Source organism: Passer domesticus, chromosome 6 (assembly GCF_036417665.1).
Source record: "Passer domesticus isolate bPasDom1 chromosome 6, bPasDom1.hap1, whole genome shotgun sequence".
NCBI classification, from domain to species: domain Eukaryota; kingdom Metazoa; phylum Chordata; class Aves; order Passeriformes; family Passeridae; genus Passer; species Passer domesticus.
In genome coordinates, this window is record NC_087479.1 from 62,453,707 (window position 1) to 62,469,494 (window position 15,788).

At 51.4% G+C, this 15,788-nt stretch overlaps 2 protein-coding genes across 13 annotated transcripts in view; both read right to left on the bottom strand.

Annotated features, from left to right (window-relative positions):
• ZDHHC13 (zinc finger DHHC-type palmitoyltransferase 13) overlaps positions 1 to 6,446 on the bottom strand; it is a 37,234-nt gene extending 30,788 nt beyond the window's left edge. For 5 of the 12 annotated variants that reach the window (XM_064426236.1, XM_064426238.1, XM_064426235.1 and 2 more), the window contains exons 1-9: positions 6,278 to 6,427; positions 5,638 to 5,771; positions 5,136 to 5,258; positions 4,603 to 4,680; positions 4,008 to 4,152; positions 2,642 to 2,706; positions 1,906 to 2,068; positions 908 to 1,033; positions 469 to 602 (exon numbers count right to left, since the gene is read on the bottom strand). In XM_064426236.1, coding sequence (XP_064282306.1) covers positions 469 to 602; positions 908 to 1,033; positions 1,906 to 2,068; positions 2,642 to 2,706; positions 4,008 to 4,152; positions 4,603 to 4,680; positions 5,136 to 5,258; positions 5,638 to 5,771; positions 6,278 to 6,367 — 1,058 coding nt within the window. In that variant the 5' untranslated portion in view covers positions 6,368 to 6,427. Of the gene's footprint in view, positions 1 to 468; positions 603 to 907; positions 1,034 to 1,905; positions 2,069 to 2,641; positions 2,707 to 4,007; positions 4,153 to 4,602; positions 4,681 to 5,135; positions 5,259 to 5,637; positions 5,772 to 6,277 lie in introns of those variants that run through there. The other 7 variants (XM_064426239.1, XM_064426241.1, XM_064426242.1 and 4 more) reach the window with 7 other exon arrangements.
• Positions 6,447 to 9,031: 2,585 nt separating this feature from the next.
• LOC135302344 (serine/threonine-protein kinase pim-3-like) lies at positions 9,032 to 10,926 on the bottom strand. Its single transcript, XM_064422714.1, has 4 exons — positions 10,229 to 10,926; positions 9,955 to 10,131; positions 9,548 to 9,630; positions 9,032 to 9,040 (listed from the first exon to the last, which is right to left on the bottom strand). The coding sequence occupies exons 1-4, from the start codon at positions 10,848 to 10,850 to the stop codon at positions 9,032 to 9,034; spliced, it is 891 nt and encodes a 296-aa protein (XP_064278784.1). The 5' UTR covers positions 10,851 to 10,926.
• Positions 10,927 to 15,788: the final 4,862 nt, after the last annotated feature.

The window sequence follows — 15,788 nt, forward strand, 5'->3', positions numbered from 1 at the left end:
ACCACTGACTTTGGCAGAAAAAGTGAGAAACAGCTCAGCATAACACTGGGAGGTCTGGGGAGCAGGGGAGGGGATGGCTCATTAAAACTCATTTTGTGACAGAATATAGCAGGAAAAAGTTATGAAAAAGGACATTTCTGAGCAGATGTCTCAATATCCACCAGATACAGACCATCAGTAACACTATGATAATAAAATTAGCTAACAGACTGGGTTTGGGTTTTTTTTTTCAAATCCTTCAGTGACAAGAAACTATCATTGCGTGCACTTAAATACATTCAATTATTATGGTCATACATTCTAAAAAGTACATGCATTTAAATTCTTCACACACTGTGCAAGTGTGTGTTTCTCAGGAGGAATCTTTTATATTAACTGAAACTAAACTCTGAAAATAATTATGCATCAAATGCTTTTTAAAGTGTCTTTGACAAGTAAGTACATAAACAGAGAGAAAAAGCCACAAACCTCACAAACAGAGACATCACAAATAGCAGGCTGAGAAGCAAACCTCCTTTTAAAAGCCAAGAATCAGAGCTTAAGTCCATGATGTATCCAATGGCCCACATGAATGACAAGGAAGATGCTATCATCAGGAACAGCTGTTAAAATTATTATTGTTAAAATATGACAAAGTACTCAAGCATATCTTACTTAAAAGTATTCAGTTCATGTAATGACAAATGGTGAAAGACAATAAGATAGGACAAGGTGATACATCAATACATCAAAAACAGGGGTGAGGTATGACATAAAACTCTCATCCAAACCACTCCAATGTGCTTTTACAGAATTCTATTTTGTGCACCCAATTTCAGAAATTACTCTTGTTAGAGTTAATTTGCATGTCACTCTAAACACAGCATGCTCTGGTTTTATTTCTATTAGTTATTACTCAGGAAATTACCTCGTATTTCTCTACTATTTTCAGTAACCTGTTATTTCTCCTGTTTCTCATTTTTTCTTCCTCTTGTATCATGTAAACCATGAAGTGATTCTGACTTTCATAAGCAATGTCAAGAGGTCTCTCTCCCTTTAACAACAAAGAGGGTTATTTATTTATTTATTACTTTACACATAAATACTCTCAGTTTTAACAAAAACAACAAATTAATATAGTTAAAATAAGACTAACTGGGCAGCTACTTCCCAGCCCCACCTCCCCCTCCATTATTTTTTTAAGGTAAAGGTAAGCTAAATTCAGAGTGCTAACATGCTTAAATCAGAGCTTCATCACTCTGAAAACTGATACTTGTAGATAGATTGCAGTTGTTTATCTGTTGGACTGTTTCCAATAACATATCTATATAGTCATGGGAATCTACGCTTTCAACATTTATGCTATCAATTTCTACAAATATTAAGCTGAAGCCTTTCATATGTGATAACCTTTTGAATGTACAAACAGGCATTGCCAAACACCAGCTTTCAGAGGAGGACATTCACTTAATTTGAAGTCTTTACGAGTCTGACTGGACACTAAGAAATGTATTTTTTTAAATCAGCCCAAGTCCTCATGACAATGTCATTAAGTAGAAAATACCTAAATGAAGAAATGAAAAAGAAATGAAACAAGGCCCAGACAAAATTAAACTAATTAAACACACCAAGAAAATGAAACAAAAAGGGGTGAGGGAGCAGAATCTGTGAAGGACACAATTACTGTTCAGTGAATACAAGGCTTGGCTGTTCATTACACAAAGGTTGCAAAGAGCCTCTGCATTCATACTCCGAGCCACACCTCAAGAAAGGTACTAACTCCCTTTTGGGAAAGACTAAGAACACCTACTCTTAGCCAAACCCTGCCGCAATTTACATCCAACATGGAGAAGACTGAGATTTTTCTTTACATTCATTTCATACATTCATGCTACATGGGATAAAATATCACAAAGGAAATCCTACCTTAATATTTTTTATGTCCAGGCTAGCACCAGCTTCCAACAACAGATCCACTGCACTAGTGTTTCCTGAGGCTATTGCCCAATGCAGTGCAGTATTCTTTTGAACATTGTCTACAGCATTGAGAGAGGGGTTAAACTTTAAGAGGAATTTCATGGGTTCTGGTCTAGATGAAAATAAAGAATAAGAGTTAACAAAGAGAAGATAATCTAGACTGGAAATGAAACTTTTGAACACTTTATAAAACAACAGTTCCCATCTGTGAAACAACAGCAGATATATAATGCCTTTTCACAACCAGCTCATCAATGGTAGATCCATGTTCAGAATTCCACACCTGTCCTGGAAGTTTTTCTCCACATGATGTTACTGTACCATTTTAACAAATATGAGGTACATAACACAGATGATATCTTCTACAACACCATAGCTTGTATCTCTCCATCTTATTAGTTCTAAATGCGTTTCACTGTATCCACACTCATTTGTTTCCATTTTGCAGAAAATACAATAAGGCTGCAGATGATGCAGCCACAAACCTAAACTTATTTTAGAAATTCTTTTCACTTTCTTTGCTATATCCAATGAACTATTCCCAACTCTGGATCTTTGAAACATCTCACATTTTCATACAAATGGAAGGGAAAGGAATGTCAGTTAAAAAAAAAAAAAAAGTAAGGAAAAACACCTCACTGCTTCTTGAGTACAATAGATTCTTCTTCAGTTATTCTCTACTTACCCAATGGCTTTTTGTGCTGTTAACATTAAAGGTGTTTGCCCATTGAAGTCTGTTGTGTCTATGTTCTAAGAATAAGAAAAACATAAACAAGCAAGTGATTACCAGTGATTTCAGGAAACAGTGGAATTTGGGGCTATATAACTGGTTTAGCTTCACTAACGAAGAGAAAAAATACAGAAATCAAAATGTATCAGCCAAGAAGCCAACACTCATTTAAATTTTTTTCCTGCTTCTACAAGTCTTGCATATCATTCCTTTCAGAATATTCTGAGTTTCCATTTAAGGAAATTTTTAAGGGAGAGACTCCACTAAGGATATTTTTAAGTGAATTATGTCAACTGTACTTCTTGTCCTCTTTGCAAAGAAATACTATCAATAAGAAGGACCTTGTAAAGCAATGTTAACTGTATTCCTTGTGTAAATGGATGTACATAAAAGATGTACCGAAAATACATAAAACAGGTTTATTAAAACAACAAAGAAGGTTTATGTATCTCAAGACATACGTAAATATCTAACCTAAATTTTCCTCCTTCTTCGCAACAAAGGTTTCCTTGTTTTCTGCCTCCATCCATCATTACATTAGTGCAGATTTACTTAAAAGAATTATTCACATGGATATTTTTAGTAGAATATAGGTGAGCCAACAACTTTATTAAGCCTGTGATATACACCACTACATCTGCACCACTACACCTGCACCACTACACCTACAGTAACTGAAGTCAGTTACTCTCCCTAAAGAGAACTTAATGAGAAAGAAAATAAACTTAGCAAACTTTTAAATCCTAACACTAGATTGTTTCTCAGAATCAGTCTAGATCATATAAGAACTCTCTTGTCATTTTTATTTGCATGTTGTTACATTTGCCATCAATTCTGCTCATTTCACGTATAAGCTAAGAGATATCAACTACCATGGATACAACACAGAAATTTCTAATGAAAATTCAGACCTAATATGATCATCTGTTCTACATTCTTCAATTTATGGAAAACTGCATAGATTATTAGTTACAAAGCTGTAATCAAATCATAAATACTTCATTATGTCTACACATCATACACTGCTTTTTGTTCCCACATTTAAAAGCCATTGGTTATTTCACCACAAATCCACACAGCCTTAATAACGCTCCTAAACATGCTGAAATGTAGGTGAATCTGGATGTGGGGGATGACAGGAATAGGGAAGAGCATTAAAAAAATTATATCTAAGTTTGTCTGTGCTTCTAGCACATAAATATAGGTATAAAATAACTGGTTTTCATCTAGGGAAAAAAAACCCAGTTAATTCTGAAATGTCTCCTATACACACGCAGCTACTCGTAAGCAGAAAACAACATTTGGGGCATCAGAAACATACCTGGCCTTTTGCTATGAGGTAGGCTATGATGGGCATGTGTTGGAATAGCACTGCTAAATGAATGCTACTGAATCCTTCCCCATCAATAAGACTGGGATCCGCTCCACATTTCAACAATAACATGACCATCGGAAGGTGTCCTTGTCTACAACAATATGTGAAATGAAACTATGATTTAATGATGATTTAAAAAATTGATATTTTAATGAAAGCATTGCCTTACTAATTCTCATAGGCATCCCACAAAATATTTCAGCTTCTCACAGCTTTATTTAGGAAATTACATTAAATACATGCAGCCTAATACATGAGCCTAGGGTGAAGCATTAATTTAGACTACATTGGTTATTCTACAGTAACTTCTCCTGTGAGCAGTCATCCAAACCTCTGACTCTGGCAAAAGACTGACAGTCCAGAAGAAAGCACTCATTTTCCAACAGGAGACTTTTCACTCGGAGAAGTTTTCCCAGAATAATTACTTCAGGTTATGTTTTCTCCAGACAAGCAGAGAAGCTTTGCTCTCTGAATCTCAGAAAATGCTACCACAGCTTTAAATACCGACAGATTTGCAGTTAGGGGTTGCAAGCAGCACTACCTGATCGTCCAGTGCAGGGGTGTAGAATTCAAATCTCCACCAAGCTGATCCACTACCGCACCTTTGGAAATGTAATATCTGTGTAATAACAGCACAATAAGGTCAGGAGCAGATAAAATAAAATAGCAAAACATTATACAAAAGATAACATATCTAAAGGAGTAAATGACTCATATTAAAAAAATCACTGGAGAAGCAAATAGACAAAAGTGGTTTAGCAGTAAAAAATGCTGTTTCAAGAAAATGTTGAAGAAAAAATAGAGTCATTAGCAAGGTACTTCTAAAATCAGCTTTCATCTTTGTTGCAGAAAAATCTAATGATTTCATGTACTACATGAGTTCACATATAAAGAAACGGGCTACCTTTACATTTCAGTGACATTTTCACTAAGGTAAGTGCATTAAAATTTGAATTGTACCCTTCTCTTCTCAGGCAGTGCGTTCCTTTGTTTTTAAGTACAAAAGCAACAACGTGATTATAGGTAACAGGGGCAGAATATACTGTGTTACTGTCACAAGGACTCCCAGCTTACTTTACCAGCTCCTGTCTGTTGTTTATTGCTGCCCAGTGAAGAAGAGTCACATTTTCTTTGTCTGGTTGTCGAACATCATATCCTGCTTCTACCAGTTCTTTGCATCGCTCTAGCATTCCATACCTTAAGTGAGAAAGAAAAAAAATCAATTTACTTATAATTTTTCAGTATTCTCCAGTCTGGAGACAGTTGCATCCAAAAGAAAAAATACATCTTAGTAAGCATCACCCAGTAGTTTCTACTGGAGCAAATTCCACATTGCATTCAATGGAAGTATTGTAAAAAGAGTGGGGCTGTGCCTTGATGAGTAGAATTTTCTACTTAAACAAAGTTGCTCAAAATGTTTTTATTTACAACAGCAACAGTAAGTTATTTTTCTTCTTCCTCTACAGGGAGAATATGAAACTGAAAACATTTCCTGTGGAAAAATATCCAGCCTGGCTCACATTTGAGGACACTCCCATCTATTTCAACACTCTGCACGCTCAGAACATGTACTTACTGTGTAGCCTTGACAATGCCACAGGTGCTGGGGTCTTCAGCAATGGGATATGGGCCTGGGAGACCTTTATCTTCATGGACGCTGTGGCTGCTGTGCATATGAAGTCGATGAGGCTCATGGCAATGGCTTTTACACTGGCAGTTAACAAAACAATTATTAACTATTATTATTTATCGGCTGCACACCACACACATCTCTCCCTTTACCAGAAGCACTCACTGGGCATAGTATGTTCTGTTAATACAAACGAAGATGTTAATTCAAAGCACAGGTAAAGCCTCCTGGCAAGAGACCCATCCTTTCATTTGCGCATGACAGCAGGGATAGGGTTAAGGTGCATCAGGACAAATTACAGAGGCGTTCAGCACCCTGCAGAGCTGGCTCCCGACACAGCAGCCTCACTCACAACACCGCTACCATTCCAGAAACCACAAGCTACGGCCTTGGGGCAGGGTTTGAAACGCACTTGGCAATCACAGTGCCACCCGTGCAGCCAGAAACCCGACGAGAGGGAACAGACAAGGCACACGCAAGGCACGACACGAACGGATCCTTCCCGGTAGCCCCCGCCAGATCCCGGCGGCACCGTGGCCGCCCCGGCCCCTCCCACGCCGCCTGCCAGAGGCCCGCGGCCGCATACCCCGGCCCGGGCAGCGCCGGCTCTCAGCCCCGCTCCAGCCCATGCGCTGCCCGCGGGCTCCCCGCTCACCGCCAGGCCGCTCCCCGCCATGCCCGCGGCCCGCAGCTTCCTGCTCCCGCTTCCTGGGCACGGCTGCGGGGCGGGGCCAGGCAAACACGGCCCGGGCGGGGCGGCTCCCGAGCGGCTCCGGGGTGGGGTAGCGCGGGGAAGCCCGGGGGAGCCTTCCCTGAGGCTGTGCCTGCCGCTGCGGAGCCGCTTGGGCGAGCAGATTGGTGGCTCCCAGGTTTGTTCAGTTGTGCCTGAAATGGCTCCTTTCCTTTGTTAATGATATAGTTAGTAATTCGTGTAGATAAAATATATATAGACTTCTATAAAATATATGAACCAAACCGGCTCTACATAGGGAGAAGCGGGGGTAGGAATTTCATTCTCAGGATGGCAAAACCGCGGCAGACTGGCAAGGAGATACCATGACATTTACATACGAAGGAAACCTCGGCTGCACAGGAGATGGGGGTTCATGGAGGCATGTGTCCAGTGACGCCCAAAAGATGGTGGCCCGGACCTGATATCCATCTGAGATAACTGGAGCCATCAACACCTGCCGCCTGAATACAAGATTCCGGGAATCGGGGAAATGCATTGATCAGTTCCCGGACGAAGGCTTTGTGCAGCCTGGACTGAGGAAGAGAACCAACTTGAATATGAAGAGCTCAAAAAGGAGACAAAGGGACTCTGCCGCGTGCAAAATAAAGAGTATAAGAACTGCAGCCCCGGAACAGCCAATGTGGACACATGGGGATTTGGTGCACTAGAGGCCAGATCCACATCCACCCAGCCTATCTCCCGGGGATGTTGCGCTGTCAGTTTGATTGTTGGCTGTCGGGACTGTAACACGGTCGCAAATAAATTCCTTTTTATTTTATTAGAATTGGGCATATTTCATTTTTACCTATAACACCTTTTACCCAGGCAACCACACCAAAAAACTTTCGTTTTCACACAGGATCCCCCCAGATAGCAGAGAATACAAGAATTTTCTGTTGGCGAATTTTTCGGGACTTGAGCCTCAGCAGCTGGAAACGATCCCTTAGTGAAGGCTCTGGAGCACGTCTGATGAGGAGAGGCTCAGGGAGCTGGGGGAGCTCAGCCTGGAGAAAAGGAGGCTCAGCGGGGACCTTCTGGCTCTCCACAATTCCCTGAAAGGAGTAATATCATCTCCTTGCTGGCCCTGTTCCCACAGGAGTTCAAGGCCATTTGGGACCGTTTCCACCCCCAGCTGAACCCCAATGTCCCCTCATAATGGCCGCCAGGGTGAGAGAGGAGCCGCCATTTTAGGGCAAGCTGTGAGGGGCAAGTGGTCACTCCCCGAAGAAATGGGGATAAACTGGGAAAACACCCAAACGTGTCAAACATGCACAAGCTTCCCAGGTGAGGTGGGACCCTGGCAGCCCTCAGAGTGATGCCATCTCCTCTTGCCTGAGGAGAAAGCCCAGCATGGGGTGACCATAGACCTCTAGCTCTCAAGCATCCTGTGGGGACTGTGGGGACACAGGGATCTCCTGCTCTGAAGGAAATGTGTCATTGTTATAAATAGAAAGTTATATTTTTTTAGGTTGCAGAGTTAAAAAACAAGTCAGACCAGTTGTTGTAAGCTATTTTCACTCCTAAAGAGGAGTTCTTCAATTACCTGTTAATGGCTGGTGATTAACCATTGTCCCCCTGATGCTGGCCGCTTGCCAGGGAGGGACACCAGGACAGACCCTCCAAGTGAAGAGAATAGCAGTGACATCAGAGCCAGTATGCAGATGAGAAATGCATTGTACCCCGAATCTTTACAGTTTTTCCCAGGAAAACCCCTAAAATTACGAGCCAACAAGTGACCTAAGTGACGTCTAAGGATGGGAGCGTAGTCCCGTACCTGCTTGGATCCTTTTTGCTTCTCACCCTAACCTGAAAAGATGTTGATTAAAGAGACGCCCCGGGGTATTAGACAAAAAAAGCAGGAATCTTCTACTCTCCCACGAGGCCGGAATCCCCAGCTCTGCCTGCAGACCAGCGGACAAAGCTGCATCACCCTCCTCCTCCATGCCACGCCTGGGAGCAGCGGCGGCGTGGGCGCGACCCGTCGATTTCTCCCCACCTGAGCTGATTGTTCTTAATAAAGGCATTAAAAAGGAGAAAGATCTCCTGCCCATTTATTTCAGTCATGACCCTTGGACAACTTGCAGTCACTACTCACAGGTCATTGGAAAAGGGATAATTATCTCTCCCAGCTCAGCCTCCAGACCAGGACTGAAACACAAAGATCTTGCCATCCTATCACAATGGTGTCCTGTCTGGCAGGATCATGACTCAGAGCAGGTCTTCAGGGAGAGACTGGGAGAGCCATTCAGGGCACAAGAGTGTCAGCAGCCCTCATAAAAGGGCAGAAAACTGAAAGAGTTGGCACATTACCGAAAAATCCTCCACATTTATTTCTAAAACCCTGTTTTGGTAGGTCAGAAGAGTAGGCAAAAAGCGGCACAGCTTTATTAGATGGCAGCTGCCCACAGGAAGAAACCTGGGTGCTTTCCTGTCAATGGTTACTGCACTTAGCATCACCACCAGTTGTTTTTAAGGCAGCAGAAGATATATTTGAGAGGGTACACTGAACCCAGCATAATGGGAGTGACTTTCGCATCTCAACATTTCCCGTGGGCACCATGCACATGATTTAGGATGCTGCAGACTCAGCTGGTCAAAGGCGCAGCCTTACCTCCACTACAGGAGAAGAAAAAGGAAGAATTCATCAGGGCTCAACCTGAAATGCAATTTTGTTGCATCTAGTACTGTGCACAGCTTTGGTAAGAGAGCAACGTATCTGTCCCTGACCCACAAGAGCCCTTGGAAACCAGACACCTACCCGTGTGTCACTTCAGAAAGCACCAGGAAGCCCTTGTCACTTTGTTGAAATGCAGCTGTTGTTTCACCATTGCTTTTCTTGGCTCGGTAAAGCCCCTCCTACCCGCACTACAGCCTGTGCTTGAAGACACAAAAGTACCATCCTGGAGAAAAGGCACGGAAAGCTTGACAAAGGCTGAAGGGAGCACTCCGATTACCCCTTTTCCCAAGAGGTTTCTTTAGCTGAAGTTGCTGACAAGGACCAGACTTGACACACCGCAATGGGTTTGTTGTTGTTTTATTTTTCGGGTCCTCAGTCCTGCGTGGGACTCGGTAAGTGGGTGCTGCAGAGGCTCCAGCAAGGCATCAAAAACGCCTGCCCCGCACCCAAGGGTGGCGCAAGATCTCCTCCAGCTCAGGCCTGTCCGCGGGCTGCTTGGCTAAGCACCACCGGATCAGATGTTGGCACTCTGGGGAGAGAGGCCAGAAAGCGCCGGTCACGGGCAGAAGGCTCCTGCCCAGCTGCCCCCGGCGCCCGCGGGGTCCGGGCCGTGCTGCGTGCGCTCAGAGCTGCGCCAGCTGACCGACCGCCTCTGCCCCGCGCGGGAGAGCGGCACGGCGGGACACGGCCGCCTCCTTCGGCCGCACGTGCCACGCTGACCCCGTCGGGCACGAGCCACCTGCTGCGGCCGGCCCTCGGGGGCAGATCGACGTTGCGGGGAGCTGCGTGAGGGCCACGCCGGGCTGTGCGCCGCCACCTGCTGAAGCCCGCCTTCTTGAGGCCGGACACCAACCTGGAGAGACCTGCTGCCAGAAGAAGAGCTGCCCCAGCACGATGTCACGGTCGTCCCTGAAGGGGAGGCGCCCGCAGACCATGACGTACAGCAGCACGCCCAAGGACCAGGTGGTCGCCGCATGGCCGTGGTAGCAGCCGAGACAGATCCACTCGGGCGGGCTGTACTCGTGTGTTCCTAGGGGAGACAGGCGGCACTGTCCAGGCGCACGCTGCTGCCTTCCAGAGCCTAGGGCCAGGCTCCAGGCTGAGGCAGGGGCTGCACCCGCGGCCACGGCTATCCCCCGAGGCCACCCGGCGCCCCCCAGCCAGCTGGCCAAAGCCAGGAAACCATTCTGCAAGGCAGAGAAGGCCAGCGGAGCAGCCCAAGCCCTCGTGGGCCTGCCGAGCTGGCTTTTGCCGCCCCCCTCTGTCGGCAGGGCCGGCAGCCGGCTCCTGGGGCACGGCATCTGCCCCGCGCCAAAGGGCAGCCGGCCGAAGGCCGCAGCCCAGCAGGGAGTGGGGATGTGCAGTGCCTGGCACTGGGAGCAGGGCCCGGGCCGTGGGCTCACCGGCAAACCACGTGTAGGCCCGCTCCTGGAGGAAGGTGCCGCAACCGAAGTCGATGAGCTTCAGGTCGCCGCTCTCCGGGTCCACGAGGAGGTTCTCCGGCTTGATGTCCCGGTGCAGGACGCCGCAGGCGGTGCAGTGCCGCACGGCCTCCAGCACCTGGCAGAAAAGCCAGCGCGCCATCTCCTCGCACAGGAACTCCTGCTCCATCAGGAACTGCAGGAGATCCTGCGATGCCTCCGGACGCTCCATCACCAGCACGAAGCTGTCAGGCAGCTCAAACCAGTCGAGGAGCTGGATGATGTTGCGGCAGCCAGAGCCCACCTTCTCCATGAGCACGATCTCCATGGGCACGCGGGTGCCGTTGGGCTGTGAGGAGGAGAAAATCAGTGCCTCCCTTCAGCAGGCCTGATGCTGCCCTGGGGCTGCGCTGCGCCCTGCCCGGGATGCCCCAGTGCCCCCTTGCGCAGCCTCCCTGGTGCTTGGGCTTCCTCCCGCCCAGGGGATGCTCGGGGGTGCCCCCTGCCCCCCGGCCCCACCACCGGTGTTCGGCACGCCCAGGCCCGCGATGCCGCGGCTCGCAGGCTGAGCCCAGGGCCCCCACCATCCCCCGCCTCCCACTCCCACTCGGCGCCTCGGGATTCTCCCCGCCCGTCCCGCTCTGTCCCGCTGGCCTCGCTCACTCACCAGCTCGTCCCACTGCAGGACGCTCTCCCGGGCCACGCGCTTGATGGCCACCTGCGAGCCATCGAGAAGAGGAGGGCTGAGCTCGAGCCCTGCCCCTCCCCACCGCTGCCCCTCCTCCCACGCCCGGCCGTTGCGGCCACTCACCGGGCTCCCGTCGGAGAGGCGGATGCCCGAGAAAACGGTGCCGAAGCCACCGCTCCCCAGCTGCGGGCCCAGCTGGTACAGCTCCTGCGGCTTCTTCTTTTGCCCTGCGGCCGAGAGCGAGCCATCAACCTTGCGCCCAGGAAGCCCCCAAGTGCCCGTGAGTGGAGCGGGCCGGGCCATCGCGGGCCGCATTGCTCTCACCTGCTTCCTGCTGCGCGCCGGGCAGCGGCCACCGCCTTGCAGCCGACGGGCCGGCGAGCGGCAGAGCTGGGCCAGCCGAGCGCGCACGGGCGGCTGCAGGAGCCCCCGCGCAGCGGGGCAGGGCGGCACCGTCGCTGTCCCCGGCGTCGTGGGCTGGACTCTGCTCTTGATGAGCGCCGGGGCTACAGCCCGAGGCTTGGCACAGGGGCGTCCCGGGAGCAGCTGCAAGCCAAGGAGGGCTTTTTGAAGCCGTGCCATCAGAGGCACTGGAAACAGCCAGCGACTAGGCTGCTCTCAGGGGCCCCGGCCTGGCCTGGCCGCGCCCCTCAAGAGCCCCGCGGGAGCCACGGACAGCTCCTCAGGAGATCTCACCTGCAATTAGAAAGCCCTTCGAGGCAGTCGAGGGCTGCCGTGGGACAGCTTCCTGGAGGTGGAGGAGCCTCCTTGGTGTCTGGAGGCTCGTCTGCACCACCAGGCTCGGGCTGTCGCCAGCCGGCACAAGGGGCACAGCGCCCTGGCAGCTGTGGGATGGACACTGCTGGCTCCAGGACGCTTGCTGCTCCGCCACCTTCTCCTCAGAAGGCTCCCCTGGATGGGGCTGGGCTCCCATTTGGACTTCTGGGCTTTCCCCGTCCACGTCGATGGTCAGGGCTACGCCGGTGTTGTTGGCGTCCACGAGTCCAAGGGAGCTGTGAGACCTGTCCCCGGTCTCCGCACCTTCTGCGGGCTGACAGGTCTCACTGGGCCTCTGCGAGGGATGGAGGCTGTCAGAGATAGCAGAGGCTCCTGGCAGCATGCAGGGTCTCTGACAGCCTGAGGTTCCCTTATGGATGGCGGCTCTCCCCTGCTGTGCCATCCTTGCAGGCCTTGAGGCTCTCCCAGGGATGGAGAATCTTGCTGGGAGCAGCCTCAAGAAGGGACGGAGGCTCCTGGAGGAGATGAACGAGCCACAGCAGGGCAGGTGGCCTCGCTTCACCAGCTCCTCCAGTTCTTTCCACAACGCCTGCCACATCCCAGAGTAGAGCGGCGCGCGTGTCCCACTGCGATCCCAGAGCAGCAGCATCAGTTCCTGCAGCTCCTGGGCCACTGCCACGCAGGGGCCGCAGCTGCAGGGCCTGCCCAGGGGGCTCGCGGGAGCACGTGGCCGCTTGCGGAGAGTGGCCCGAGGCCTGGGGGACCTGGGAGCCACAGGGGCTCCTCGGTTCCAACGTAAGCCTCTGGGCCGGAACCCGGGGCGCTTCCTCCTCTTTGCTGTCCGTGTCTGCCGGCTCCGTGGTTGCCGGTGGCCAGCGGCCCACCAGACAGCCACAGCGGCCAGCAGCAGGACCAGCGCAGTCAGCAGGACGCCACCGTCACTCATGGCTTCGGCACGTCCCATCGCGACCGCACTGGCAGCTGCGGGCGCTGGCCCGTCTTCAATAGCCACAGCGCGCTGATGTCACAGTGCTGCGGCCAGCACAGCCCTGGGGCATCACAGCCCTGCCTCACGCCAGCCCTCAGCCCCTTTGTGCCGTCACAGCCCAGCCCGCCTCAGGGATCAGCCGAACCGGCTCATGGCTGAAGGCGGACATGGCCGCAGAAAACCTGGTGGGAGTAAGAACGGGAGCTCAGCCCGTTGCAAGGAATCGTTCCCTGGAGCGAGTGGCGCACCAGGACGAGTGCTGGTGCCAGCAGCGGCAAGCCCACGGCTCCCAGGACGTTTCAGCATTACCAGCTGGAAACACCCACTACTCTGTGCCTGAGAAGACCCTCCAGAGGCAAAGGGAGTTGAAGTTCCTCTGTCTCTGGGGAGCTCTCCTGAGCTGGCTGTTGAGGGCGGCAAGAGTTTCTTGTTAGCAGCTCACTGACTTCTGCTGTGCCCCTGCTCTAAATAAATCGGCATTTGCCAAGGACCGCTCATTGTTCTCCCACTGCTTTGGCTTGGACTGGGATTCGGTTTCCTTCTTCCCAACAGCTGGCACACGTTGCGTTTGGATGGGAGTGGTGTGCATCAAACAGGGGTGGTTTGGTTTCTGCTGAGCAGGGCTTGCCCTCTTCAAGGACTTTGCAGTGGTGTCCCTTGGTACTCCTGTGCAATGTTTTCCACTGGGACGGGAGGGATGAGCGTTGAAGACAGAGGCAAAGAATGCACCTTAAACACCTTTGCCGTGTCTCTGTCCGTGTTTCTGAGGTGACCATCCACATCCTGGAAGGGGACAATGTTATTTCGGCAATGGTTTGTTTGTTTTATTTTTTTCTCCCCCAATAATGTATTTAAAACCACTCTTCCTATCGTGCCCCACATTTCTGGCCACCTTCGTGTCCCGCTGCGCTTTTGCCACACCAAATTTCTCCCTACAGTGGCTAGAAGCATCTGTGTATTCTTCTCCTGACCTGGATTCCACGGGGCACACAGCTCCTTTTTCCATCCTCTTTCCCAGAGAAGATGCCTGTCCAGGCAAGCCGGCCTTCCGCCTCGCCTGCTTGGCTTCCGACATTTGGGCATTGCCTGCTCCTGTGCCCTTAGGAGGTGATGTTTCCAAAGCGCCCAGCACTGATGGACCCCAGTACCTTCAAAAACATTTTCCCCGGGGACCTTGCTTAGCAGTTGCCTGAGCAGCCTGAAGGCTGCTCTCTTCATGGTCCAAGCTGAGGCTTTGCTGTCCCTTTTCCTCTTGTCAGAGGTTTGAGCCTCCATTTATTTGTGGTCGCTGTGGCCAAGACGGCCGCCAATCCCCGCTTGGCCCAGGGCAATGGGGCTCGGACGGCAGCCTGGCTCTAGGGGGGCTGAGCTGGAGAGTCCTGGGCTGTGGGGGGCTCCTCCCTTGCTGGGAGGAGGCTTCCTGGGGAGGAAGAGGCATCTGGCATGAGCCACGAGGCCTGGTGTGCATTTGCCTGCTGCCGATGGGAGGGAAAGAAGGAGGAAGAGTTCATCGGGGTTCAACCTGAAATGATGTTCTGCTGCTTCTGGTTCTTCTCAGAGCTTTGGAGAGGAGACGTCTCTGTCCCTGACACCCGCCGACCCTTGGAATGCACACGCATAGTGACCCGTGTGTCACTTCAGAAAGCACCAGGAAGCCCTTGTCACTTTGTTGAAATGCAGCTGTTGTTTCACTGTTGCTTTTCTTGGCTCGGTAAAGCCCCTCCTACCCGCACTACAGCCTGTGCTTGAAGACACAAAAGTACCATCCTGGAGGAAAGGCACGGAAAGCTTGACAAAGGCTGAAGGGAGCACTCCGATTACCCCTTTTCCCAAGAGGTTTCTTTAGCTGAAGTTGCTGACAAGGACCAGACTTGACGCACCGCAATGGGTTTGTTGTTGTTTTATTTTTCGGGTCCTCAGTCCTGCGTGGGACTCGGTAAGTGGGTGCTGCAGAGGCTCCAGCAAGGCATCAAAAACGCCTGCCCCGCACCCAAGGGTGGCGCAAGATCTCCTCCAGCTCAGGCCTGTCCGCGGGCTGCTTGGCTAAGCACCACCGGATCAGATGTTGGCACTCTGGGGAGAGAGGCCAGAAAGCGCCGGTCACGGGCAGAAGGCTCCTGCCCAGCTGCCCCCGGCGCCCACGGGGCCCGGGCCGTGCTGCGTGCGCTCAGAGCTGCGCCAGCTGACCGACCGCCTCTGCCCCGCGCGGGAGAGCGGCACGGCGGGACACGGCCGCCTCCTTCGGCCGCGCGTGCCACGCTGACCCCGTCGGGCACGAGCCACCTGCTGCGGCCGGCCCTCGGGGGCAGATCGACGTTGCGGGGAGCTGCGTGAGGGCCACGCCGGGCTGTGCGCCGCCACCTGCCGAAGCCCGCCTTCTTGAGGCCGGACACCAACCTGGAGAGACCTGCTGCCAGAAGAAGAGCTGCCCCAGCACGATGTCACGGTCGTCCCTGAAGGGGAGGCGCCCGCAGACCATGACGTACAGCAGCACGCCCAAGGACCAGGTGGTCGCCGCATGGCCGTGGTAGCAGCCGAGACAGATCCACTCGGGCGGGCTGTACTCGTGTGTTCCTAGGGGAGACAGGCGGCACTGTCCAGGCGCACGCTGCTGCCTTCCAGAGCCGAGGGCCAGGCTCCAGGCTGAGGCAGGGGCTGCACCTGCGGCCACGGCTATCCCCTGAGGCCACCCGGCGTCCCCCAGCAAGCTGGCCAAAGCCAGGAAACCATTCTGCAAGGCAGAGAAGGCCAGCGGAGCAGCCCAAGCCCTCGTGGGCCTGCCGAGCTGAGAGGCCGGGAGCTGGCTTTTGCCGCCCCCCTCTATCGGCAGGGCCGGCAGCCGGCTCCTGGGG

Excerpts from the sequence above, each read along its gene's own strand:
- LOC135302344 (XM_064422714.1), bottom strand. The coding sequence starts at position 10,850 with ATGGAGATCGTGCTCATGGAGAAGGTGGGCTCTGGCTGCCGCAACATC. Across the intron at positions 10,132-10,228 it reads GGTGGCCTCGGGGGATAGCC|GAACACACGAGTACAGCCCG; the intron begins GTGGCCGCGGGT and ends TGTCTCCCCTAG. Across the intron at positions 9,631-9,954 it reads CTGGCAGCAGGTCTCTCCAG|AGTGCCAACATCTGATCCGG; the intron begins GTTGGTGTCCGG and ends CTCTCTCCCCAG.